The 24,852-nt window shown below is 44.3% G+C and overlaps 1 protein-coding gene across 1 annotated transcript in view; it reads left to right on the forward strand.

Moving 5' to 3' along the window:
• STARD9 (StAR related lipid transfer domain containing 9) overlaps nucleotides 1-24,852 on the forward strand; it is a 103,564-nt gene that overhangs the window by 63,270 nt on the left and 15,442 nt on the right. Inside the window, 17 exon segments of the mRNA XM_040968442.1 lie at nucleotides 605-672; nucleotides 3,105-3,202; nucleotides 3,589-3,765; nucleotides 3,920-4,017; nucleotides 5,780-5,857; nucleotides 6,280-6,351; nucleotides 6,507-6,686; nucleotides 11,184-11,235; nucleotides 11,539-11,676; nucleotides 12,301-12,383; nucleotides 12,520-12,623; nucleotides 14,860-15,050; nucleotides 15,501-15,972; nucleotides 18,425-24,150; nucleotides 24,494-24,531; nucleotides 24,534-24,744; nucleotides 24,747-24,852. Of these exon segments, the coding sequence (XP_040824376.1) occupies nucleotides 605-672; nucleotides 3,105-3,202; nucleotides 3,589-3,765; nucleotides 3,920-4,017; nucleotides 5,780-5,857; nucleotides 6,280-6,351; nucleotides 6,507-6,686; nucleotides 11,184-11,235; nucleotides 11,539-11,676; nucleotides 12,301-12,383; nucleotides 12,520-12,623; nucleotides 14,860-15,050; nucleotides 15,501-15,972; nucleotides 18,425-24,150; nucleotides 24,494-24,531; nucleotides 24,534-24,744; nucleotides 24,747-24,852 (7,892 nt within the window).

Below are 24,852 nucleotides of genomic sequence, written 5' to 3' on the forward strand. Positions count from 1 at the left end.
AAAAAAAGTGGAGAACTTCTAACTACCCTAATTTATTGAAAAACACAATTGAATCCCTAAGACTGAACAACTGTGATATTACAAAGTAGCCTAAGTAAGGGATGAATGTTGTGGCATAGCCAAATGCTTGCATGTTGTATCAGAGTACCACCTTGGCAATTATGTCCATCCTTGGCAACATTAAAATTTTACAAAACAAAACAGTAACAAAAATCCCTACGCTAATTGGGTAAGGGAAAAGTAAATGTGTGTTTGCCTTAAAGAATATAGAGAGGCAAAGTACCTGCACTAGCAAGCTAATGTATGGGAGGAATAGAATTTGCCTGGTAAATTGCACTAAATTTCCTGGTTCCCATGTAGATTATTCTTAGAATACTTATCAGGAATTGTCCTACTTAAAATCCTACTAGTATTTTTAACGACATGCTGGTCCAGGCTTTCTGGTTATGTCTATCAGATATTAAGAACTCACAGTGCATTAGAATAGAGATATCATGAGTAAATTGGATAGGAACTTAAAATATCACCTTGGTTAGGAAAGTATCCAAGGAAGAACATATGATTTGTTCCAATTGACAAGCTTTAAATGTGTTTTCTATCTTAGGCAAACCTGGCGAACAACCTCCCCTCTGAGATTGCTAGCAAGATCAACCTTGTGGACCTAGCAGGCAGGTAATTAGGATTTCAAAGCCAAGGGGAAATGCTCCCTTGACAATGACCTTGTTCTTGCTCATTTTATAAGAGATAAGTTTGTTCTAGTCTTTTTCAAATTTTAGTCATCCTAAGAAAATTACAAAAGAAACACATGAGTGTAAGGTTAAGAAGTTTAAGTTTTTCATGGGGCTAAATAGCTACTCTGCATCAGTTCTCGAATTTAGCTGCCCCTTAAAATCTTGTGGTGGTTGAAGGAGGAGCAGTGTGGCATAGTACCTAAGACATTGCTCGGGCCTGTATCACCACATGAGAGCTGCAAATATAGTGCCAGGCTTCTGGCTTTGGCCTAGGACAGCCCTGGCTATTGCCCGACCTTTTCGGAAGTAAACCAGCAAATGAAAGGTAAGTTCTCTCTTACTGCCTTTCAAAGAAATTTTAATAAAAATAAAATTCCTAGATATTCCAGTGTAAGGACAACTTTTAGAACCTCTTTAACCGTAAGTAACTGAGTTAACACACCTTTTTTCCTAGACTTAATAATTTATTTCATACAGCTGTATATTCCTCTACAAAGTTTTAAAAATATGGATTTGAGGAAAAGATTACCTCAAGTAAAGTGAAAAACAAATTATGGTTGAAGATGTATCTAGAAAATAGAAAGGACTGAGAATAATCACACACACAAAGCATGAGATACAGTAAGGCATATTTTCTTTTATAAATTTCTTATGTATATATATATGTATGTATGTATTTCAGATTTATTTATTTGAAACAGCAAGATGGGGGCGGTGAGAGACTGAGCTTTCTTTCACTGATTACTCCCCAGATGGTTGCAGTGGTCAGAGTTTGGCTCGTCCAAAGCCAGGAGCTTCCTCTGTGTCTCCCACATGAGTTTGGTGGTCCAGACATGTGGGCCATCTTCTGCTTTCCCTGGCACATTAGCAGGGAGCTGCATTGAAGGGGACACCCATATGGGATGCCAGCACTGCAGGCAGAGACTTTACCTGCCACATCACAGTGCTTACCCCACATTTTCTTGTTTCAGATTTTGTAAACAGTTAATATGGTGCAGTTTTCCCTGAGGAAATAAGTGCTATCTGAAAGCAATTGTAACAGCCAGTCAGATCTATGAACTTTTGGTATTTCCCATGTGTTTTTAAAAAATGTTTGACCTGGTTGACAGGTAATAACACACATAACACAAAGCCATTCATAAGTGAATTTGAAATACTATAGATAAGTAGAACTGAATTAACAAATAGCATTACTAATATCACTATAGTAAAGAAACATTACTTTCAAAAACATTTTTTTAATTATAATTTTACAGTGTGGTTCCATAGGCTCTGGGGAGTCTCCTTCCCCTCCCCAGCAGTCAAATGTCCATCCTGCTATTTAGATGTAACTTTATGTTTTATGCATGGACAATGGCAGAGAGTCCAGCATCCTATTGTCAAGACCTATTTAACAGTTTTCTTTGGGAGTTCATCTTTGGTTTGGAAATAGATATGCATACTGCATTGGATCTTCACAACTGGTTATGATAGTTTCCATTACACAGTTACTATACTTCAATGAAAAGCCATAAACCAAAATCAACAACAGGAACAGTAATAAATTTACAACATGAAGTTAAATGACATGCTGCTGAGTGATCAGTATGTCACTGAAGAAACAAAAATCAAAAAGCTTCCCGAGGAAAGTGATGCTACTGCATGACCTGTGATTCACTGAAGAAATTAGTAAGAAAAGTATTTTTTTTGAAGAAATGAAGATAAAAACAAAGATATTAGAACCCATGAGATATAATATCTCCCCTCCATTGTTCCTGTGTTTTGTAGTAAAATAGTCTATCAAGTGTAGTTTTGATCCCAACTTTCTACTCTTTACATGGGAACATTACTTTTAAAGCACTTACTAACCAAAATCAAACCAGAAATATAATGACTCATTTGATTTTATTGCCTGAGGAAGTAGTTCATTAACAGATAGTGATTTTTTAAAATTTATTAATTAAAACGCACAGTTAGAGGGAGAGACAGAATCTTCTATATGCTGGTTCATTCCCTGGATGACCTCAATGTCCAAGGCTGGCTCCAGAGGAAGTCAGAAGCTAGGAACCTCTTTATAGTTCTTCCAGGTGGTGGCAGGGGCCTAAGCACTTGGTCCATCTTCCAGTGCTTTCCCAAGCACATTAGTTGGACTGGAAGCGGAGAAGCTGGGTCTTTAAGTAATGTCCATAGGAGGTGCCGGTGCTGTAACCAGCTGTTTAACTTGCTGCATCACAGTTCTTCGATATTAACATTGTTTGGTGAAGATGAATCTTTTACTAAAAGGGATTTATCATGTGACTCTTTCACATCATGGTACCAAGTAAAGGCTAGTTTCTCCACAGCATTGTAAGAGTAGCATATTGTTTGTGATTGCTTTTGTTTTCATTGTTGCAGTGAAAGAGCAGATCCCAGTTATTGTAAGGACCGGATTACTGAAGGAGCCAACATCAACAAATCCCTTGTGACTCTGGGGATCGTCATCTCCACCCTAGGTACCCTGCCGATAAGTTAGATGATTAAAGTGGGAGAGAAACTTTGGAAAATAACTCACTAATTTCATTTTGCGAAAATATGGTACCCAAGGTACTCTTGGGTAAGATAACCTTCTTATTTAGGACATTAAACTTTTGTAATTGTAGTTTTAGAGCACCATGTGACCATCACTCCAATTCTGTCATTTCTGAAAGAGGAGAAACTAAAAAATTATGTGACTCAAATGTTGCATGTCATGAGTCCAAAGTCTAATTCAAGTTTGTTGCTTAAAGCATCCATCACATACAGAAGGGATTAGTATGATACTGAAGTCTGTGCCCTTTAATAGTTGTTTAATATATTACTTTATAATTCATTCTTTCACTTTTCTTTTAAACTTTTTAAGCCCAGAACTCCCAAGGATTGAGCAGCTGCCAGAGCATCAGCTGTGTAGCCAGCAGCAGGGGGACCAGTGCAGGGAGGGCCCCGCGGAGGCAGTCTTACATCCCATACCGGGATTCTGTGCTGACCTGGTTGCTGAAGGACAGCCTGGGAGGCAACTCCAAAACCATCATGGTGGCCAGTAAGTGGGCTGCTGGGGCGGGCTCTTTGTGGAACTGTACTGTGCCTCAGTGAGTGTCCTGATCAGACCACTTCATCAGTCCCTGGGGCAGTAGCAAGGGGGATGAAGGGCTAGGTTGGAAGGGCTTTTTTTGTCTAATTTTCTTCTGTTTCAGCTGTGTCTCCTGCGCATACTAGCTACAGTGAAACCATGAGCACGTTGAGGTATGCATCCAGTGCCAAAAACATCATCAACAAGCCACAGGTGAATGAGGTAAGACCATCATTAGGAATCCTCGTCTGGTATAGTTTACACAAACTTTTTTTTCCTCTTGTTGACTTCTTTTGCTTTATACTCACTTCAACTTGTCAGATTTTTTCTTCAAATGGTGAGGGAATTATATTTTTTCCAATATCATTCTTTCCTCCATTCTTTTCTGACATCTATACTGAATTCCTTCAGTAAACTTTTATGAATAACTTATTTTAGGTATTAGTTTGAGATAATTTCTAGTCAGATCCTTGGTACTCCCAAGAAAGGCATTAAAAAGTTTCTGTAGTGGCTACTTTTGTTTTGAATTGATATTCATTTATGCCTGTGGTTTTATTTATTTATTTATAAAGATTTACAATTTAACGATTGTTTCTGTTTTGAGTATGAATATACTTCAAAAAATTCATGGAAAAATGGAATTAAAAGTTGTCATTTGCCCTAGGAATTGAGGTTACCGAACCCCAAATTGGAGTATCTAGATTTAATACTTAGTTCTAGCTCCTGGCTCTGGCTTCTTACCAACCTAGAACCTGAGAGAGAGCTGTGATGGCCCCACAGGGGAGACAGATTGAGTTCCTGGTTTTGGCGTGGCTCGGTGCTGGCCATTGCTGATTAGGGAGTGGTACAGAGATGGGAGCTCACAGCTGTGAGTTGTGCTGCTCTCAGCCCCTTTTGGTGTCTCTGCTTCTCAGACACTCCCCCCATCCTAGAAAACAGGACTTTTTAAATTTATTGCTTCAAACTTTTATATGTAGTGTCAAAATTCTTCTCAGTCCTAAGACACATGGACTATTAGAATGTTTCAAATAATTTTTAAAAGACAAACTTATTTGATTTAATTTTAAAATCTATGGATAATTTTTTTTCCTAATGTGCATTTCCATGAATTTCTGAAGACTCTGCTTATAAGGAATTCATTTTGAAAGCCTAATCATAATGAGACTAACCTAAGCATTTTTTTGTGCAAAAAAATTTTTTTTGATTGTTAATAACATTGTATTATGTGATACAGTTTTATAGGTACTGGGATTCCACCCACAACCTAAGCATTTCTTAATTTTTTTGGTAATTTTAGTGAAAAATTCTGGAACAGGATAATAACTAGTGACCAGACACATAGTCTGTTTTAATTTTTGAATGATCAGAAAGGCAGAGCCACAGAAAGAGAAATCTTCCATTTGTTGCTTGAGTTCCCAGATGGCTACAGTGGCTGGAGCTGGGCCAGTCAAAGCCAGAAGCTTCTTGTAGATTTTCAATTGGGTGCAGGCATCCAAGGACTTGGGCCATCCTCTGCTGTCTTCTCAGGTACATTAGCAGGTAATAGAATCAGAAGTAGGACAGTGCCCATATGGATGCCAACTCTTCAAGCTATGGCTTACCTCACTATACCATAAGCCATGCAATAAGGTATCCAGCTTAAAAACAATTAGCACTTTTTGCTGATATATAAGGTGGAATTTGTGTTACCTGCCTGACCTCCTAATCATTGCCCCACGGGAACGATTCTCAAACTTCAGTGCATGTAGGTAGCACTTGAAAAGTTTGTTAAAAATACAGTGAAATTCTGGTCTTCAAGAATGGCTGGTTTTGTACTTCTGGACAGAATTTGCATTCCTATCAAATGTTTAGGTGAAGTTAATACTACTGGTCCCATATTTTGAGAACATCTCTGTAAGTTATTCTAAAGAAGTAATCTTGTTCCTAGCTAATTGCATATAGTGCTGCATATCAATCAGCGGTGATCAAGTTCTCTGTATTTCAGGATGCGAACATAAAGCTCATCCGAGAACTCAGGGAAGAGATTGAGAGACTGAAAGCCATGTTGCTGAGCTTTGAACTGGTATACAGGCAATCAGAACTTTCTCTTACCCTCCTGAACCTCTTTTCTCATCTTCAGAGTCTAAGTCCTCCTGCTTCTGTCGGTTCAGTGTGACACTTGGGGAGCAAAAACAGGGCTAGACAATGGCAGGGATATTTTGATTTCTTTGTGTAGCTTCAGAAAGGGTGGGCGTCCTCTTGTTGCATCATCTCTTGTCCAAAGGGCATTTGCCTGAATGGGCCTTAACTCTGTGTGCAGGCAGATATGGAACATGGGGTCTTCCAGAAACATTTCTTTTGATTTTTCTCCCTTGTATCAGTATGACTGCTGATTTTAATGATAAAGTCTGCTTTATCTGTACCTCATCTTTCTCCGTGAGTGTAAGGGTGTCCCAGGTGAAGTTCACACCAAGGAAGTGTCACAGCATATTTCTGTCTGTGCAGAGGAACTTCTGTTGGCTGGACAGTGAAAAGGATGGAAATCTGAAGGAGCTAGTTCTCCAAAATGAATTGAAGGTGAGTTGTAGTTTGTGTCCGTTGGGAGTGGGTCTGATGTCCTATCATTATTCTAGGGTTCAGGCTAATGGTTTGGTGGGGAAAAAAAGGCCAGGTCTGACCTCTAATTTGCTCCCCATGCTAAGTGTCCAAGATTGCCTTTTGTACTTCCGCAGATAGACCAGCTGACTAAAGACTGGACTGAGAAGTGGAATGATTGGCAGGCTGTCATGGAGCATTACAGTGTGGACATCAACAGGAGGAGGGCGGGGGTCATGATTGACTCTAGCCTGCCACACCTTTTGGCTTTGGAGGATGATGTGCTCAGCACAGGTGTTGTGCTGTATCATCTCAAGGTGAGGAGGCTCCTTGCATCTCATTTTTCCTAAGCCACTGGCCCCAGGGATCAAGGACAGAAAACCGGGGCAGCAGCCATGTTTCTGTGAATTGGAACAGAGACCACAGAGCTGCCTTCAGGTTTGCTGTCAGCAAATGGGTTTGGTTGACAGTTGTGATCAGTATGAAACAGAAGAATATAAATCAGAACATCATTTGGTTTTCAACTGCTGTTATTGTTGTTCTTAATATAACTTTTGTTCACAGTGCCTTAATTTCCTCATTTTAAAATAAGAGTGATGTTTCTTCTTTGGCCTTCTGAAGCACAAGGGAGAACTCATGGGAGTACAATACTAACCTCAAATATGTCAATGCTTCTAATTCAGTAATTCAGATGAGCTGAGAATTTTACCCAGTTTCATTTAACCTACAAATTAACCTAAGAATGCACCTCCCACTTTTTCATTGCTACCTTTACCTAGAAAAGAAGATAAAGAAATTAGATAAAGCTTGAAATATGAGGGAGGATCCTAAGAGCTGGAGTGGTGTTGGGTAGGGAGATTGCACATTCCATTTAGAAAAACAGTGGAGTTAAGGCCCTCCACTGGCCTTTTGACAGGTCATCATTTGTAAATGAAGTCACTTTGCACGTTAGTAATCAATGGCAATTGTTCTCATCAGATGACTCTGCCATGGAAGAGCAATTTCCATGGTGGGTGGAACATAACTTCTCATAGCCAACATCCTAGTGCTCACAGGAAGCCCAATTTCCATTCTCACAATTGTCCCCAGCTGATATTTAGTATTGTTATAAAGATTTATTTCTGTAAATTGAGAGGAAGAAATTATGGAGAGAGAGATATCTTCCATCCTCTGGTTTACTCCCCAAATGACCACAGAAGTTGAAGCTGAGCTGACCCAAAGCCAGAAGCCAGGAACTAAGTCAGGGTCTCCCACATGGGTGTGGGGGCCCAAGGACTTGAGTCATCCTCTGCAGCTTTCCAGGGCTATGAGCTGGAATGTGAAGCAAAGCAGCAGGGACTCGAACTGAGGTCATAGATGGAAAATTAATGTGCTATGCTGCTGTGCTGGCGTGTGTGTGTGTGTATGCGCACACAGACAACTGGTATTTTATAAGAAAAGCAGTTTATAGAGTATATGTAATGTTGATATTATCCTTGAAGAAATCCCAACACCTAATGCTGCAGAGCATAGGCTAAGGAGATGTTAGCAAAACTCTTCTGTGTTTCTAGATGTTAGGGAAATTGTCAGAGATTGAGCCACTGAGACAGAAAGTCAAAGCAGCTTGTTTTTCGGCACACTGCACACAGATCATCTCAGTCCAATGCTTTGGACAGAAATGGCCGTCTCCTTTTACCTTAGCAACAAAAATTGTAAACCAGAAGATTTTTCCAATAACTAAAATCACATGAGGAAGTTGGGGGTCAGAAAGAGACCAGATTAGTGAAAATGGTCAGTATTTAGGTAGAACTGATCTGTTTATTGCCTGGATGCAGAGTGGACAAGCAAACCTAGAAGTTAAGTGGTAGACCAGTAGAATAGCACAGATTAATGGGTGTGACTAGAGACAAGGGATGACCTCATCTCAATATAGGCATGCTGATTTTCATTGCTTAGGGAGTGCAAAGTGAGGATTTTGTTCTCTATTTGTGTCATTTCCAGTAGACCAAACTGATGAAGTTTTAGCCTGTTTTTTTTTTTTTAGATTTATTTATTTATTTTTATTGCAAAGTCAGACATACAGAGAAGAGGAGAGACAGAGATTAAGATCTTCCATCTGATGATTCACCTCAACTGCTTTCTCAGGCCATAAGCAGGGAGCTGGATGGGAAATGGAGCTGCCGGGATTAGAACCAGCACCCACATGGGATCCTGGTGTGTTCAAGATGAGAACTTTAGCTGCTAGGCCACTGTGCCAGGCCCATTAGCCTGGTTCTAATCCTAGCATTCCTGTATGCTATATACCCCCTCCTTTTTTAAAAAATGTTTATTTCATTTTATTGGGAAGATTTATAGAGAGAAAGAGAGACAGAAAGATCTTTCATCCGCTGATTTATTCCCTAAGTGGCCACAGTGACCAAAGCTGAGTCAATCCAAAACCAGGAGCCAGGAGCTTCCTCCTGGTCTCCCACGCGGGTGCAGGGTCGAAAGGCTGTGGGCCATCCTTGAATGTTTTCCAAGGCCACAAGCAGGGAGCTGGGTGGAAAACAGGGCAGCTGGGATACAAACTGGTGCCCACATGGGATTCCCAGTGTATGCACGGCGAGGACCTTAGCCACTAGGCTACCATGCCAGTTCCTTTATGTGCCTTTTTAAAAATATTTATTTGAATGAGTGTCAAAGGGGGTTGGTGGGGTTAGAGAGGTAGGGAGTGAGTGAGAGAGGTCTTCTACCCAATGGTTTATTCCCGAAATACCATAACAGCTGGACTGACACAGGCTAAAGCAAAGAGACAGAAATTCTTTCCAGATGTCCCACATAGGTGTCAGGAATCCAAATATCTTGGCTGTTTGTTGCCTTACAAGGTGCATCAACAGGGAGCTGGTTCTGGATTGTAGGAACCAGGACACACAACCCGGAATGAGGAGATCCCAAGTAGTGTCTTACCTGCTGCCGTATAGTACCTACGGTCTGAATTTTTTTTTTTAACTTCACCAACTTGGTTACAGATTTGTACCTATTCCTTGGCAGTACTCTGGAAGTTATTTTCCCATAGATCACCTTTTAAAGATCCTTGATTAAGAAAGGAGCAGAAGGAAGCTTGGATAAAACATAGGGTACTGATATTTATATCAGTAAGATTTTATCTTTTTTAAATTTTATGTTTTATTTTTTGATGTAACTCCATAGCTCTGGGATTTCCCTTGCCCTCTCCCCAAATTCCCTCCCCCTCACTGATTTCCCTTATGCTGTTACTTCATAAGCAGTCATAAGTCCATCATTCTGTTTGTCCAGTGTATCCCAACATTGCAGATATGGACAATATATATTTAACAGTTTCACCTGGATTCCATCTTTGCATTGGAAGTAGAGATGCATACTGCAAGATTTCTGTCCTAAGAATTGCTTTTGTACTGCTAACTCTCTCTACATAAAGGGGCAGAGTAGGCAATAAACATAGATACACAACTCAGATTCTTGTTATCTCAGATGCCATCACTTTTATTGGTAGTTTTATGCCCTGCACATACAGGAGTTGTCCTCTGCTATGGCCTTTCTCCTTTTGTAAGGAATGTTCCTATCAGGCTATTCTTAAACACACACTAAAGGCTTAGACCTCCTTCCCTTAGATTGCCCTCTGATTTCTGCTTCACTGTGTTTATGGAGGCTCCAACCATTACTCTTCATTGGTCCTGTCTGAGCAGAGAAGGACAGGCTCTGGCTGCTGGTGTGGTGTATATAGGCAGGATAGTTGGAGGGAGACACAGCAGTAGTAAAATCACAGCCTCATTCTTTACCAACCAGGATTCTTCCTTCTTAGAAACTCTTTTTGGGCATGAAGGGATCTCCTTGCTCTGACTGCTGACAGTGAATATGCGAGGGAAACTAGTCACTCTGAAAGCCATCCGTTACTGGAAGAGTGGTGTAGTGAGCTTGGAGAGGCATGAGCTTAGGATCCAGGAGAGTAAAACTCTGATAGATCTTATATTTAGTAAGCATATTTCTTCAGCAGTTTATGCTCTGTTAACTTCAATTTCCTGATCTATAAAAAGAAGACAATGATGCCTGCCTGTATTTAAGTGATTAAATTAAGTTGATGTCTGTAAAGCGCTCAGCATAATTCCTGGGACATAATGACTGAATGGTTACTTAGTGAATGATACAGCTATAAAAAACAGCATCTCTGTTGCCAGGCTGCCACCTTCCCCAGACAGAGCTCTGTGGTCTGAGGCAAATTTAGCAAAACCCAAGAACAGAAACCCTTGTCTGCTGCTAACCTAGCAATGCATTTGTACTAACTCCTGTTTCCTTTTCCTCTCACACTCTCTTCTGGTTCTTTTGATTGTCCAGGTGTTTTGTCCTATAAATGCCTTAGCCTTCTTAGAATCTGATATCTATTAAACTTCATCTGTGGACCAAAAGGTAAAAATTCTGGGTTTCCATAAGTCCTCATAAAATAATTGTTTGTGACTTCCTGGGTTAAACTTGTAATGTGCTTATCTTAGCCCCTTCGGGAAAAACTGCATTTGTATGACAATATCTTCAGGTTAAGGAATTTCTGACCAATGTTCCCTAAATTCTGGATGTGAGACAGAAAGGTATTTTCCAAAACTTGGTTGGACTTTGCAAATAACACATATAGAGAGAGTCTCTGTCCTATCAGAGGCTTCTTGGGTGCAGGATGTGTGGCAGAGGGTCAGGACAGCTTGGACAAAAGTTAGAACAAGTTACTGCAAAACCTGGGATAGGGATGGAAGGGTGGTGATAAGAGTCACTTGTGGGTAAGCACCATGCCATTTATTCTCATTAAAAATGGCATCCATTCCTTTTTTTAGGAAGGGACAACAAAGATAGGAAGGATTGACTCAGATCAGGAACAGGACATTGGTAAGTGACAGAACCTGGATCTGGCCCTATTACAAGTGTTTGTGCCTGCAGTGTTTATTCCAAATGATTTGATAGTTTTCTGAGAGGAAGGGACTCTAAAATATGAAGAGTTTGCTTCTATTTTCTGCTGTTAGGTTTTGGGTCTGGGAGGGGAAGCTTTCTGGCTGAGTAGTTTCCCATCATGACTCCTCCTGCCTTGTGATGTGAGTTCATCCAGTGTTGGACTCTGATCCCATAGAAAGCATAGAGGGAATGTTGCTCAGGATTGTTCCCACACCCTAGTGACCACCACCTCTTTTATAGTCCTGCAGGGTCAGTGGATCGAGAGAGATCATTGTACTATCACCAGTGCCTGTGGGGTAGTCATTCTCCGACCCGTCCAGGGAGCTCGCTGCACAGTCAATGGCCGAGAGGTCACTGCCTCCTGCCGCTTGACCCAAGGTAGGACTGTGTGAACAGCCCTGTCTATGCCAGGATGAAGTATGGACCTGTTCTAATCTCGTGGATCTAGAGCCCAGTGTAGCAACCTTTACAGATGGATTAGCCAATCTCTGTATCCAGAGATCTGAAGATGGCCCAGTGTCATTTGTTCCTCTGTGTGTGTGTGCTGTGCTCTTGGAAAAACTTCTGAGCCTCAGTTTCCTCATCTGTAAGATGGAGACAATAATAGAATTAGGAAGATTGAATGAATCTTACTCTTACAAAACTTGCAACAGTATGTTTGGTACTTTGTAAATATTTGTTTTTATTGTGTCACTGTCCCTATTGTTCTCTTCTGTCCACTCAAAATCTGTCGAGGCTGACCTTAGGATTTCTCTTCTGTGACGCTTTCCTTGACAACTCTGCCTGGAATTCACTCTGCTTGTCCTTGGAGAACTAAAGCTCCTCACGCCTGTTTGTTAATTTAATACATATGGTATGAGTTATATAATTAATATGTATCCTATCAAGTCAGCTGAATTGTAAATTAGTTGGGGACATGACTTTGTCTCACAGAATTCCCTGTGCGTGATGTGTTATCCAAATGTGATCTGTTGATTGAGTTTCCATTTGTGTCTGCTGTAGGAGCTGTCATAACCCTGGGGAAAGCACAGAAATTCCGATTCAACCACCCAGCAGAGGCTGCTATCCTACGGCAGCGGAGGCAGGTTAGCACAGCTGTGTTTTCCAGCTCTCGGCTGGCCTGATTCTTCCTCCTCTTTGACAGAGAAGCTTGAGCTTTGTCCAGTTCTGTTGGGCTGGGGATAAAGACAGCTGGCTTCTGTCCTTTCTTTCTCATTCCAGGTTGGAGAGCCTGTTGGTGGCAGTGGCTCTTTGGAATGGCTGGACTTGGGTGGAGATGTCACTGCCTCCCATCTGGGTGTCTGCCCTTTGCTTTGGAAAAAAAGGTGAGAAATGGTTTATACTGATACTAATGTGGCTTCTTAACCTGGTAACCACGTGGAGTAAGGTGGTGGTTACTGCAGCAGCCAAGGACTAAACAAGGCCAGGTTTGAAGCAACTTGGGCAAGTGGTCAGAAGATGCTGGACTAGCTGCTGAGCTTAGAGTTGACTGAGGAGCTGTCTCGGCCCTTATTTATTTCCTCTTTGTTTTTTCTTCTTTCTTCATTACTATAAGAGGTGTCCCATTTGACACTCATGCTGTCACTTTGCTGTGTCAGCAGTGTCTAACTGCCAAGTGTTTGGAGATACCATTGATATTTCTTGTAACTTACCTGCTGTGTGTTTCTCTTAATTCTGGCCTACCTAAGTGGCCAGATTGTGTATTCCAGAAATTTTGGCTGTCTCTGTGCTCTTTTTTTTAAATATATTTTTATTTTGAATTTTGAATTATATGTTACAATTCCCTTTGCTTTGTCCCCCCCAAAGTCCTACCCCCTGACAAATTTTTTCCATTTTACTACAATACCTTAAAGATAGTGTTCTTTTTTTTTTTTTTTTTAAAGATTTATTTTTATTATTTTTTCATTGGAAAGGCGGATATACAGAGAGGAGAGACAGAGAGGAAGATCTTCCGTCCGATGATTCACTCCCCAAGTGAGCGCAACGGGCCGATCCGAAGCCAGGAGCCTCTTCTGGGTCTCCCACGCGGGTGCAGGCTCCCAAAGCTTTGGGCCGTCCTCGACTGCTTTCCCAGGCCACAGGCAGGGAGCTGGAAGGGAAGCGGGGCTGCCGGGATTAGAACCGGCGCCCATATGGGATCCCGGGCGTGCAAGGCGAGGACTTAACCACTTGCGCCACCGCGCCAGGCCCAAGATAGTGTTCTTAAAGATAGTGTTCTAAGGCTCTGCCAGGGCGGGTGAGGGGCAGCCTAGGAGGAGGCTGAGAATGGTGGCTGATAAGGCTGCACTGGGAGAAAACAGCTCCTTTCTTGGCCAGCAGTGACGTACAGATTCACTGAGTCAGAGAGAGCATATATAACACTCTAGCACCTTATAAGGCATATTTCTTTGTCCCCCCACCCCTACCTTTAAAGCCCCTTAATAAAAACAACCCCTCACATCCCCTGGGCATGACTTCCCTGGCCTGCTGTCTCTGCAGACCACTGAACTTAGCCAAGGTTCACCCCCAGTAAAGCTTGTTTTAAGCTGAGCTGTATTCTGTGTGGATTTCTGGTTCTGAACACCTCGAGCCTTATAAGTTTAATGAGAATTACTTTTTTCTGATAACCAATAATCCAGAACTATGCGTAAGAGGCATAGGAACTACAGAAGCAAACTGAAAAGGTCTTGGGGTTCTGCCCTGTCATACCCACTATCGACTATGGAACATTGAGTCACAGTTTAACTGTGATTGATGGTAACCAATTTTCTATTTCACATTCATATCTCATTTGTTTCCACAGTGATTCTTCCCAGGCCTAAATGTGTATGAGCTTGGTACTGTGACTTTTTCTATTCCTATAAGTAAAAATGCCTTAGGGGTTTCCTATGGAAATCATACTCAGGAGCCTGATAAGTACGTTGAGAGCAGGGCTGTCCCTGAAGTATCTTGAGAGGGGTTGTGGTGGCCTTTTACTCCCTTCAGAAGGCTCCAGCTACTCCTTCCTCAAGCCGGCAGTGCCTGATGGCAAATGATGATGGTACTAGGTCTGTGGTGGTACAGGATGTTGGGTGCAAAAGTGCTACAATTTAGGGACCTGTTAACAGGCAAGTCCTCATGGGAGAGCAGCGAGGGGCCAGATGATCCTGGTGTTGAGTGAGTGTTGGCTCCTGGTATTGGGCTCCATGAAGTAAAAGATGAGTCTGGGCAAGTGAAACAGTAGAAAATATCAAAGGGCTCAGAACTGAGGCTGGAGCTCTTGAGTTTTTAAGAGTGGCCCTCCCTCTTTTGAGACATTTGTATTACTTTCTTAGTGATTTTCTGAAACATGAATGAATTTATGTTCCTGCTAAACCCACAGATTAAGAATTTGCTAGACTGGTACCCGTCTTCCCCTCCTGCACTGTGACATCATGAGCTGGTGACTGTGACATGGCTTGTTTGTCCCAGGTTGCCAGAAGTCTGAGGCCTTGGCTCCCCGGTGAACTGCAGGGCTCTCTCGGAGGGGCTGAGACTGTCACCCGTTTGTCTTGAGCTTGGTTTTTCCTCCCGCTTGGATAACACCGACCCCTTCTGTCACAGGACAGTGCTAGAAGAGCAGTGCGGCAAGAACCACCAACTGCTGAAGGATGGAGACACTTCCCACCGAGCCCACATTCTGCAGCAGCCGTGTTATGTGGAGAGTTTGAGGCACCAAATCCTAGCAGAACAGATTAGAGCTGAGAAGGTCCTGGGACTTGACAAGGCTTGCATTAGCCAGCTGGTTAAAGACAGTAGGTGCTCCTCATTGAAGGTGTATGCCTGTCTTCTGATTCCTTCATTTTTATGCCTCCCAGTCTTCCATATTCTCTTCTTGGTCCCTTTATGACATGGCGGAATCTTTGGTATTAGGCATTCTCTCCCTTCTTTGAGCAACTAGGGGTTGTTACAGGAGGGTCCTGGAAGCTAGAAGGAAGCTTCCTTTTGGCCCTTCAGAATGCCTCCCTGACATACTTCCCCATGCTTGACTGCTAGCTCTACCATGTGCCTCGGTTGTACTGAGGCCTGGAGATGTATATTTGCCTCCCCTGAGATAACAGGGCCCTGCAACCCTCATCCTTCCACATCACCCTGGCTGGCCCTTCCCTTCCACTCAGATCTAACTGTAGCTGGAGGTGTCTGAATCTGAACAGCCACAGTAAAGGGGGATGCTGATCTTCTGCCCTGGTGTTCTTGATTCCTAGACCAGCAGTGGCTGCTCAGAGAAGAGACCTGGTTGGGGGGCTTCCAGCAACAGCAGCAAGAAAGCTGTGGAGTACAGAAAGAATGTGAGGCTCTTGTCACACCTGATGCTTGGATTCGGACAGATCTTGAGCGTCAACCATCCCAGCTGGTCCGAAGCCAGAAGAAGGTTGCTCCACTGCTGCTCCTGTGGAGACACGCTATTCGGGCAGCAGAGGGGAGCAGTCGACGTAAGAAGGACTCATTCCAGCTGGCAAGGGGCATCAAGAAGCGAAGGCTCCTGGAGACCCAGAGGAGACTGGAGCAGCTCAGGGCATTGTCCTGGCTCCAGGATGGAGGCGCCGAGAAGCCCTCACGCTGGATTCCCAGTTCTGATGCCTCAGTCCCTGCGCTTCAGTGCCGAAACAAATCAGCAAGTCACAATTTTTTGAGCCTCCGAAATCTCTGCAGCCAGCACTTGCCCCAGCTACACAGGTACAGCCCAGAAGCAGTCCTCTGGTTGCACTTGCCGATTGTTTACAGCCTGGTGTCCAGGCAGTGTTTGTTATTCCTCAGTCTGTGAAATGGGAATAGGTTTACATGTTTCTTCCTCATTACTTTTTTCCCTTCCAGTTTTCTTCTTTCTCTCTATATCCTTTCAGATTCAGCCTTCTCAGATTATGAACTCTTGTGGTTTTTGTGATTTCTTATGAACAAGGATCTCAACCTCATTTTTTTGAAATCTAAACCCAGACTGCCCCCGTAAGGCCTGCAGTGAACCTGTTCCTGTACACTGCCAGCTCCTCCCTGAACTGCCACAAGCTTCCAGACTCCAGTTTGTGCCTGGTGAATAAGCAACCTGTCTTCCTTTCTGGTCCTTCATGCCTTTATGCAGTCAAGGGAAAGGTCAGTTAGCCTCTGACCCCTTGCTGTAGAGCCTCTGTGTATCCCAGGAACCTGTGTGCAGGAACTTCACAGTTATTATCTGTTAATATGTGCTATGTCTGCTCACCTCTTGAGTCTCTAGGGTGCTAGGCAGCCTTTTTTAAATTTTTATTTATTTTTTATTTTTATTGGAAAGTGGATATACAGAGAGGAGAGACAGAGAGGAAGATCTTCCGTCCGATGATTCACTCCCCAAGTGAGCGCAACGGGCCGATACTATGCCGATCCGAAGCCAGGAGCCTCTTCCGGGTCTCCCACGCGGGTGCAGGGTCCCAAAACTTTGGGCTGTCCTCGACTGCTTTTCTGGGCCACAGGCAGGGAGCTGGAAGGGAAGCGGGGCTGCCGGGATTACCAGCGCCCATATGGGATCCCGGGCGTGCAAGGCGAGGACCTTAACCACTTGCGCCACTGCGCCGGGCCCTAGGCAGGCTTTTAAAACCATTTTATTGGGCCCAGCGCTGTGGCCCAGCAGCTAAACTCCTCATATTGAAGGCGCAGGGATCCCATATGGGCGCTGATTCTAATCCCAAGTGGGAGCCAAGTGGGAGACCTGGAAGAGGCTCCTGGCTTCTGGCTTCGGATCGGCGCAGCTTTGGTTGTTTTGGCCGCTTGGGGAGTGAATCATAGAATGGACAATCTTCCTCTCTGTCTCTCCTCCTCTCTGTGTATCTAAAAAAATAATAATACAGGTATTGTTATAATTGTAATGTCGTTGCACATTTATCAATGCTTGCTGTTTTGGCCATGTGAGGAGTGAGTTAGTGGATGGAACATCTCTGTCTCCTACCCTCACTCTGTAACTCTGACTTTTGAAATATTTTTAAAGCTGTTTAATAATTTTATATGATGTAAAACCCAAGTCATATTTGAAATTTTCTCATTGCTTCAAAAGTATCTATTTACATTGTTTTGTCAAGTCAAGGTCCAATAATGTTTGCAAACCGGATGTGATAGTGTGTTTTAAACTTATTGTAGGGCCTGGCGTGATGGCACAATGGATAAGGTCCTCACTTTGAACGCCCAGGATCCCATATGGGCGCCGGTTCTAATCCCGGCAGCCCCGCTTCCTGTCCAGCTCCCTGCCTGTGGCCCGGGAAAGCAGTCGAGGATATCCCAAAGCTTTGGGACCCTGTACCCGCGTGGGAGACCCGGAAGAGGCTCCTGACTTCGGATTGGCTCAGCTCCAGCCATTGCGGCCGCCTGGGAAGTGAATCATCGGACGGAGGATCTTCCTCTCTGTCTCTCCTCTCTGTATATCCACTTTCCAATAAAAATAAAATAAAAATCTTAAAAAAGAAATGATGATCCTTTAAACTTATTGTAATCATTGTATTTTTAAAAAGATTTTTTTAATTTTTATTGGAAAGTCAGATATACAGAGAGCAAGATCTTCCATCTGCTGATTCACTCCCCAATGGGAGTGGCCAGAATAGGCGGAATTGTGCCACTCCAAAGCCAGAAGCCAGGAGCCCCTTCCAGGTCTCCCACGTGGGTGCAGGGTCCCAAGGCTTTGGGCCGTCCTTGACCGTTTTCCCAGACCACAAGCAGGGAGCTTGATGGGAAGCGGGGCCACCGGGATTAGAACCAGCACCCATATGGGATCCTGGTGCGTTCAAGGCAATGACTTTACCCACTAGGCTACCATGCTGGGCCCAATTTTAATCATTGTTTGTGTTTTATTTTTTCTGTTCATTTTATTGGTTTATTATTGAAAGCACATCAGTTCTATTGAATGAATCTATTATAAGTTTATGTGTTTCATTTCTTATTTAAATTGTTCCTATTTTCCTCACATTGCTTTGTTGAAGGTTTTCTCTACATATATTTTCAAATTGAATTCAAAATTTTTGTCAGAGAAATGAAGGGACATATTGTACTTGGGGCTTCTCTGAGAACTAGGGCCATAGCCCACAGTTTCCCTTTGTACCTATAAATCTTCTCTGATCCTGAAACCTACAGGAACTGCTGACTGTTTTTGAAATCACTCTCCTTGTCTCCACAGTGCTTTCCTGAATTGGGATCTGTCCACCATATTACCACCAATGCCTAATCCTACTCACCAAGTATTAGAGAAAACCCCATCGGAAGAACATTTCCCCAAGGCTGCTGCTTACCCTGCCAGAACAGTACGGCTCCATAGGAGCAGGCTCCGGTTCCCAGGCCAGAAGCAATTTTTTGCAGCCAGAGGCGTCTTGGCCAGGAAGGGACCCCCAATTCCAGGCACACACCTCACTGTGAGCCCCAAGTTTGTCGAAAGGGAGGGAGTGGGTAAGCAGCCCCGTGAGCTGGTGTCCCAGGGCCTAACTTCTCTGAGCCAATCAATTAAAAAGATAAAGTTGAAGACTGAGCCCAAAGTCCGCACACCTACCATGACCAGAAGGACTAAAGAAGTGACCAACCCCTCACAAGCTGAGTGGCAAAAAGAAGAAAAGCTTGGAACCCACAGACCAGTGAAAGGCTCCCCAAATCCCCATGTCCCCAAGCAGGCAGCTGGCCATGGAAAGGCAGTCAAGGCTTTTCAGGAAGAATCCAAACTACCTTCTTTAAGCAGGGCATCAAAAAGGCATCAAAAGTTTCTGGTAGCTAGGGTCAAAGACCTTGCCAGAACATCCTCTCATGTGCCACGTGGTAGTCTTTCAAAGAGACAGTATATTACAGGGGACCCAGACATCATGGCCCCACTCACAGATTCCAGCCCTGGAATGCGTCACACAAGAGGAAAGGACCGTCATTTTTCTGATACAGATAGCAGTTATTCGGAGGATTCTCTCAGCTATGTCTGTGCCAAAGCCCAGACAGAGCCACTGAACCCGGAGGACTCTAAGGAGAAGAGGTGGGATCTCCCAGGGATAGAGAACTCCGAAAGTGATGACAGTCAAATATCCGAGGACTCACTGGCTGGAAAGAGGTACCAAAGCTCAAAAGACAGCCCAAGGACCAAGCATACGACCAGTGACCGTGGCCACCCTAGGACTAGAAATATAGCCACCAAGAGCCACTTCACCACTGTGTCCTCAGACAGTGGCCTACTTGCCCAGGCTCACAGAAGCTTTTTCTTGAATAGCCTGATGGATGCTGAGAAAGAATTGGAGGGAGATCAGCAAAAAGGGACTCTCCTTGGTTCAACTGACGAGATGCCTGCAGAAACGTTTTGGCACCAGCAGAACTCCAGTCGGCCGGTAGTAGAGCAGGAGGCCATCTGCAGGCTTGGTCCTGTCAGCCACCAAACAGGAGCTAGACTGGATACCAAGATGCCAGTGAGAAGTTCATTTGACCTGAATCCTCAAGTCCAGCCCCACTGTGAGCAGCCTGAGTCAGAAGTAGAGGCAAGTAACTCTGAACGAGTCAATTCTCTGCAAGGCATGCAACATTCAAGAGAGAGTCCATTGGTGTCAAAGGATTCTTGGTTTTCCTGTGACTCCAAGATCAGTCCCAGCAGCCCCCCAGCAATGGTGGGTTCCTCATGTCCAAGTCCTGAAATGCAGGAAGTGCAGCCCTGTGGTAGGGAGAGGCCTGGCTACTGGCTAAATATTGAAGAACTAAAGTCAGCAGGTGCAGAAACAGTCTTCCCATGCAGCTCCAAACTTTCCCAAGATAGTGCTGCGCTACCCTGCCAGTTGGGAAATGTCTATACAACCTCTACCACTGATACATCCAAGCTCTCTCTTTGGGAAGAAGAAAAGCGTCAACCAGGAGCTGAAGGTGTCCTTCAGGATGGAGGCATTGCTGATGTGACCCAGCAGGGCAACTCTGAAGCCTCCCAGAACTCCAGTGTGTCCAGTGTGCTGGCTGCCTCTGCTGCCTCATTTACTTATGTAGGTAACACCTGCGAAAGGGACTGGGTTGCCCTTCAGCAAAAGTACCTCCTTGAACTCTCTCATCCTGTCGTTGAAGCCATAGGAGAATCCAGGGTAGCTTTCCCTTGCCTTGGGAAAGACTCTAGTTTCCTGGCAGAGGCTTCTGGCAAAGGAGGAGGTTCTGTTATGGCACCTAGTTCTGGAGTATTCAACAACTTTCAAATCCATCAATCCAAAATTAGACATTTAAGAGCAGAGAAAGAACAGGATAGTTTGAATGCCAAGTTAGAAAGTACATCAGATTTCTTTAGCACTAGTGAGAAAGGGGTGAATTACAATGAAACCTATTCAGCCGACATAGAGTCGTTGGCTTCTGGATCTACAAAGGCACAGATCTTTGCAGCAGAGAACAAGAACATCAAACAGAACCAATTTAAAGAGTGCTTTCAGGGTAGTAGGAAATCTGGATTGATAACATCCTCTCGTGAGTATTTCTTTCAAAAGAATTTTTGTCATAATTACATCACCATAGCCGCCAAAGCGGACCACAGTTGGACTCCTCTCAGGAAACCTAGCATCATCCAGTCAGAGCAGTTAAGTCATGACAGCCACAGTTCCCTGCAGGAAGAGAAGGCAGAATGCCAGGACAGCTCTCAGGAAGTAGCTGGGAGACAGACAGATGTTTCCTTTGCCGCTTCCTTGGATCCAGAGCTGTTCCTCCACTCTGCCCCCTGGAATTCATTCCCGTCCTCCCTGCAGCCACCTCCCTTGGAAACATTCTATGTGACCAAAAGCAGAGATGCCCTGACAGAGACCGCCCTGGAGATTCCAGCTTACAGAGAGTTGCGGGTGCCTTCCCCTCCCCTTAGGGAAGCCTGGGGCTTTCGTCATGACCACCAAGACCTCCAGAATGTTTATTCAGAGAATAACTTGTCAGTGCTGTCAGGAAACCAGAGTGCCAAGACTGCCTCCTCTCAGCAGGTGACAGCAGAGGTATCAGTTGATCTGAAAGCCAGGGAAACTATCAGAGAATTAGGGAAATACCTTGGAAGTGCTAAAGAAGAAAGCAGTAACTCGGATTCCATTAATTTTTTTGTTGCTGAAGACAAACATTTTATCTCTTCTACAAGCACAGAAGTATGTGAATTTGAGAATCAAGTTAGCATTTTAAATAAAAAGTATAATCTTCCTGCATGCATGGAGGGAAAAGAGACTGCTGCCCAGTGCTGTGGTAATGTTTCCTCAGACAGCTCTGGGTCTGGGAAGCCTTTACTACTCATTTGTGAATCTGAGACAGGTGGGGAAGAAGAGCAGGATCAGATTTCAGTCCTAAGTCAGACCCAGACCCATGATACAGGCAGACAGTTTGTCAAGTCTGATTTCATCTATCAACCCCCCAGATCAGATCTTGAGAAGGCCAGGCCAGGGGAGGGTATGGTTTCTTTGAAGTCCAGAACACTACACCATAGAGAAAGCAGCCCAGTGATGGTGCAGGAAGAGAATTTCGCCTGCAAATGGGAAGGGAAGGATGGAACTGGGCTTCAGGTAAAAACACTTCATCTCAAAGACAGCTCAGAGGAGAGTAAACCTGCAGGGACAGAGTCTGTTTATGACAGATGCCAGCCAGTTACGTGTTCTCAGGAAAGAGACCTTGGTGCACACAAGGGCCCTGGCCAAGAAATATTATGCCCTAAAGAAGAAACCTCAGGAAAGGAAGAGAGTAAAAGTGTTAGTAGTGCAGAGGAAATGGCTAGGCTAATTGAGAGTGTCATGCAGTTGGAGAGTCGCATATTAGAAATTGGATCCAAGCAGAATATGCAGCTTCATGCTTCCCAAACATTGGGAATTGATGAAGAGGTTTTGTTCCAGGACCAGGAGAAAACTGGCCATGTCCTGACGACAGGCAGTCCTGAAGAATATTTGATCTTCAAGGACCAGCAGTACAGACAAGTAGATGATAGGATCTTTACTGATAATGAAGCTGAAGAAACAAAGATTTACGGTAACATTGCAAATGATCCCCAGGCCCAGAAAATTACCAGGAGCCCCTTCAGGTCCTGGGAGTATACACAAGAAGGGAAATTATTGAGAGCACACACCCACCCTGCCAGATTAGACCTACCCACCAGGGACACATGTGATTCTTTAGGGATGTCCCCAGGTCACAGAGAATCCACCAGTACTTCTTTTCACCAAAGGAGAATGAAAGAACTAGTTGAAGCTCTGCCGTTGCTGTCTAGGCCTGAGAGGTCTTTTGAGAGTGACAAGTCAATAGAGGCATCAGTGAGCCCCAGTCTCAGGCTTGGAAAAAAGCCTTCAGACTTGGAAAAGGAATTAAAGACTGTGGAAGACTTTAACGAAGGCCACATTGCCAACCACGTGAGTAGTTCCAAGCCAGAAGAATCAAAACCTCAAGACCGTGTTGGAGTGATGGCTGTGCGAAACGATGGAGGCCTTCAGGAAGAAAGTGAAGTGGTCTCATTAGTCCAGGAACTTCCTGGTCCATGCCAGCTTTGTATGAGCACATCTTTCAGCCCAGAGACTATTTGCCCGTTACTGAGCCAGACAGGCTTCACCGCAGCTCCTTCTCCCCTGGGCATAAGTGATACATCACCCTTGATTTCTCCAAGACCACCGAAATACCATCTCCATGCCCCTGTTACTACAGATGCTTCTTTGGATTTGCTGGATCCCACAAGATTGAAAATTCATGAGACTCCATTGGTACCAGGGCATCAGGACCAGAATGGAGAGACTGGAATCCATTTCCATGAGGAAAATGTTAGAGGGGCCTTCTCTGTGGAGCACACTGCTTATCATGCATCTGCAATATCCATGGCTCTGAGCTGTGGGGATATTCTTCTAGGGATAGAGGACAAGATATCAAGCACAAGTCCCCAGGACCTAGAAAGAAACCTCAGAATCACCTCAGTGGGTTTCAGTGACAGGGAAGGTTTTACTTCCAGGACTGAGGCCTCTCTACAACAGGAATCAAGAACCAGTACTTTGGACAGGATCTCTAGGCAGTTTGAAAAGAGGGTCCATTTCACCTTAGATGATGGTAATGACCAAGGCAGGCAGTCAAGGCAGAGGGAAGAGGAGGAGGCTGAGGATCTTGAACGCAGTGGTGTATTCTTAACATCTGCTTCCTTGCCCAGAGTGCCCAATCCAGAGCCCAGCCTATTGGAACCTTCTATCCATGCATCTGTGTGCCTGGCTATCTTGGAAGAGATCAGACAGGCAAAGGCCCAAAGAAAGCAGCTCAGTGACTTTGTAGCAGAGGAGACTGCCCTGCCTCATCGTGAAACTTTACCTGACTTCTCTTCAAGGGCCGCTGGCCAATCTTACTATGAACAAATGGATCATCTTGTGTTATACAGGACAAGAAGTGAGGGTGAAGTGCAGGAATTTCCCATGTCATGTCCATCTGTAGCAACCAACAAGAGGAAAGGCCAGATCATACCCACTGCTGCAGACAGCCTTCACATTCTGCCCAACACTGAATCTGAAAGAGGGCCCTGCCATCCTTCACACGCTTCCTCTCCTCCCGCCTCTCTTGCAGACAAAGAATGCTGTACTAGAGAACTAAAGCCTTCTCTGGGAGGAGACAAGCAGTTCATGGGTTGCTTGAGCTCTTCTGAAACCACGGAGAGAAAGACAGAGGCAAGAACACTCACCTTTGCTGATCCTCTGGCCTTGGGCAGTTTTCTTTCTGCAAGAGCTGTAGAAGGAGTCAGGGGATACATATCAGAGAAAGCCATGGTTGCCTTATCTCCTAAGGCTTATTGTGACGATGCTGAAATGATTCCATGTAGACAGAGTCACTTTGCTGCATGGGAGCATGCAGAAGACATGTATCCTGGCAGGCAGAACAGCAGTCCAGAGCACCAGGAACCTAGAACTGTGGATTCTGCATATGGAGAACTTTCAGGTAAATTTCTTTCTTTCTTTTAAAGATTTATTTTTATTGCAAAGTCAGATATACAGAGAGGAGGAGAGACAGAGAAAAGGATCTTTCATCCGATGAATCACTCCCCAAGTGACCACAATGGCCGGTGCTGTGCCAATCCGAAAGCAGGAGCCAGGAACCTCCTCCAGGTCTCCCACGCAGGTACAGGGTCCCAAGGCTTTGGGCCATCCTCTAATGCTTTCCTAGGCCACAAGCAGAGAGCTGGATGGGAAGTGGAGCTGCCAGGATTTGAACCGGCGCCCATATGGGATCCTGGTGCTTTCAAGGTGAGGACTTTAGGTGCTAGGCCACCACCAGGCCCCAGGTAACTTTCTAATGACTGTACAAGAAGGTCATTTTGAAAAAATCAGCCTGTGGCCTGTTATGTTCAAAATTCTGCATATCTCTTAGCCCCTAAGCAAGATCATGTCCAATACTCTGAGTCTTCCACTGGGTTAGAAGGGAAGGCATGTCCCCAACAACATGCTATTCTCCCAGGATCCCTGAGTGAAGTTGAACTATCTCCTACATAGTGGTATGTGGTTTGGAAACAGCGTATTGGGTTTGGACTGACACCTTCAGGGCTGGCAACAAACATCCTAGACCACCTCTATTGCCAGATCAAAGACCTAGCATAAGTACTGGGGGAGTGAGGGAGGAGGCCCCTTGTAGATACCCAAAGGA

This window comes from Ochotona curzoniae, unplaced genomic scaffold, assembly GCF_017591425.1.
Source record: "Ochotona curzoniae isolate NIBS_2020 unplaced genomic scaffold, NIBS_Ocur_1.0 scaffold_4701, whole genome shotgun sequence".
NCBI lineage: Eukaryota > Metazoa > Chordata > Mammalia > Lagomorpha > Ochotonidae > Ochotona > Ochotona curzoniae.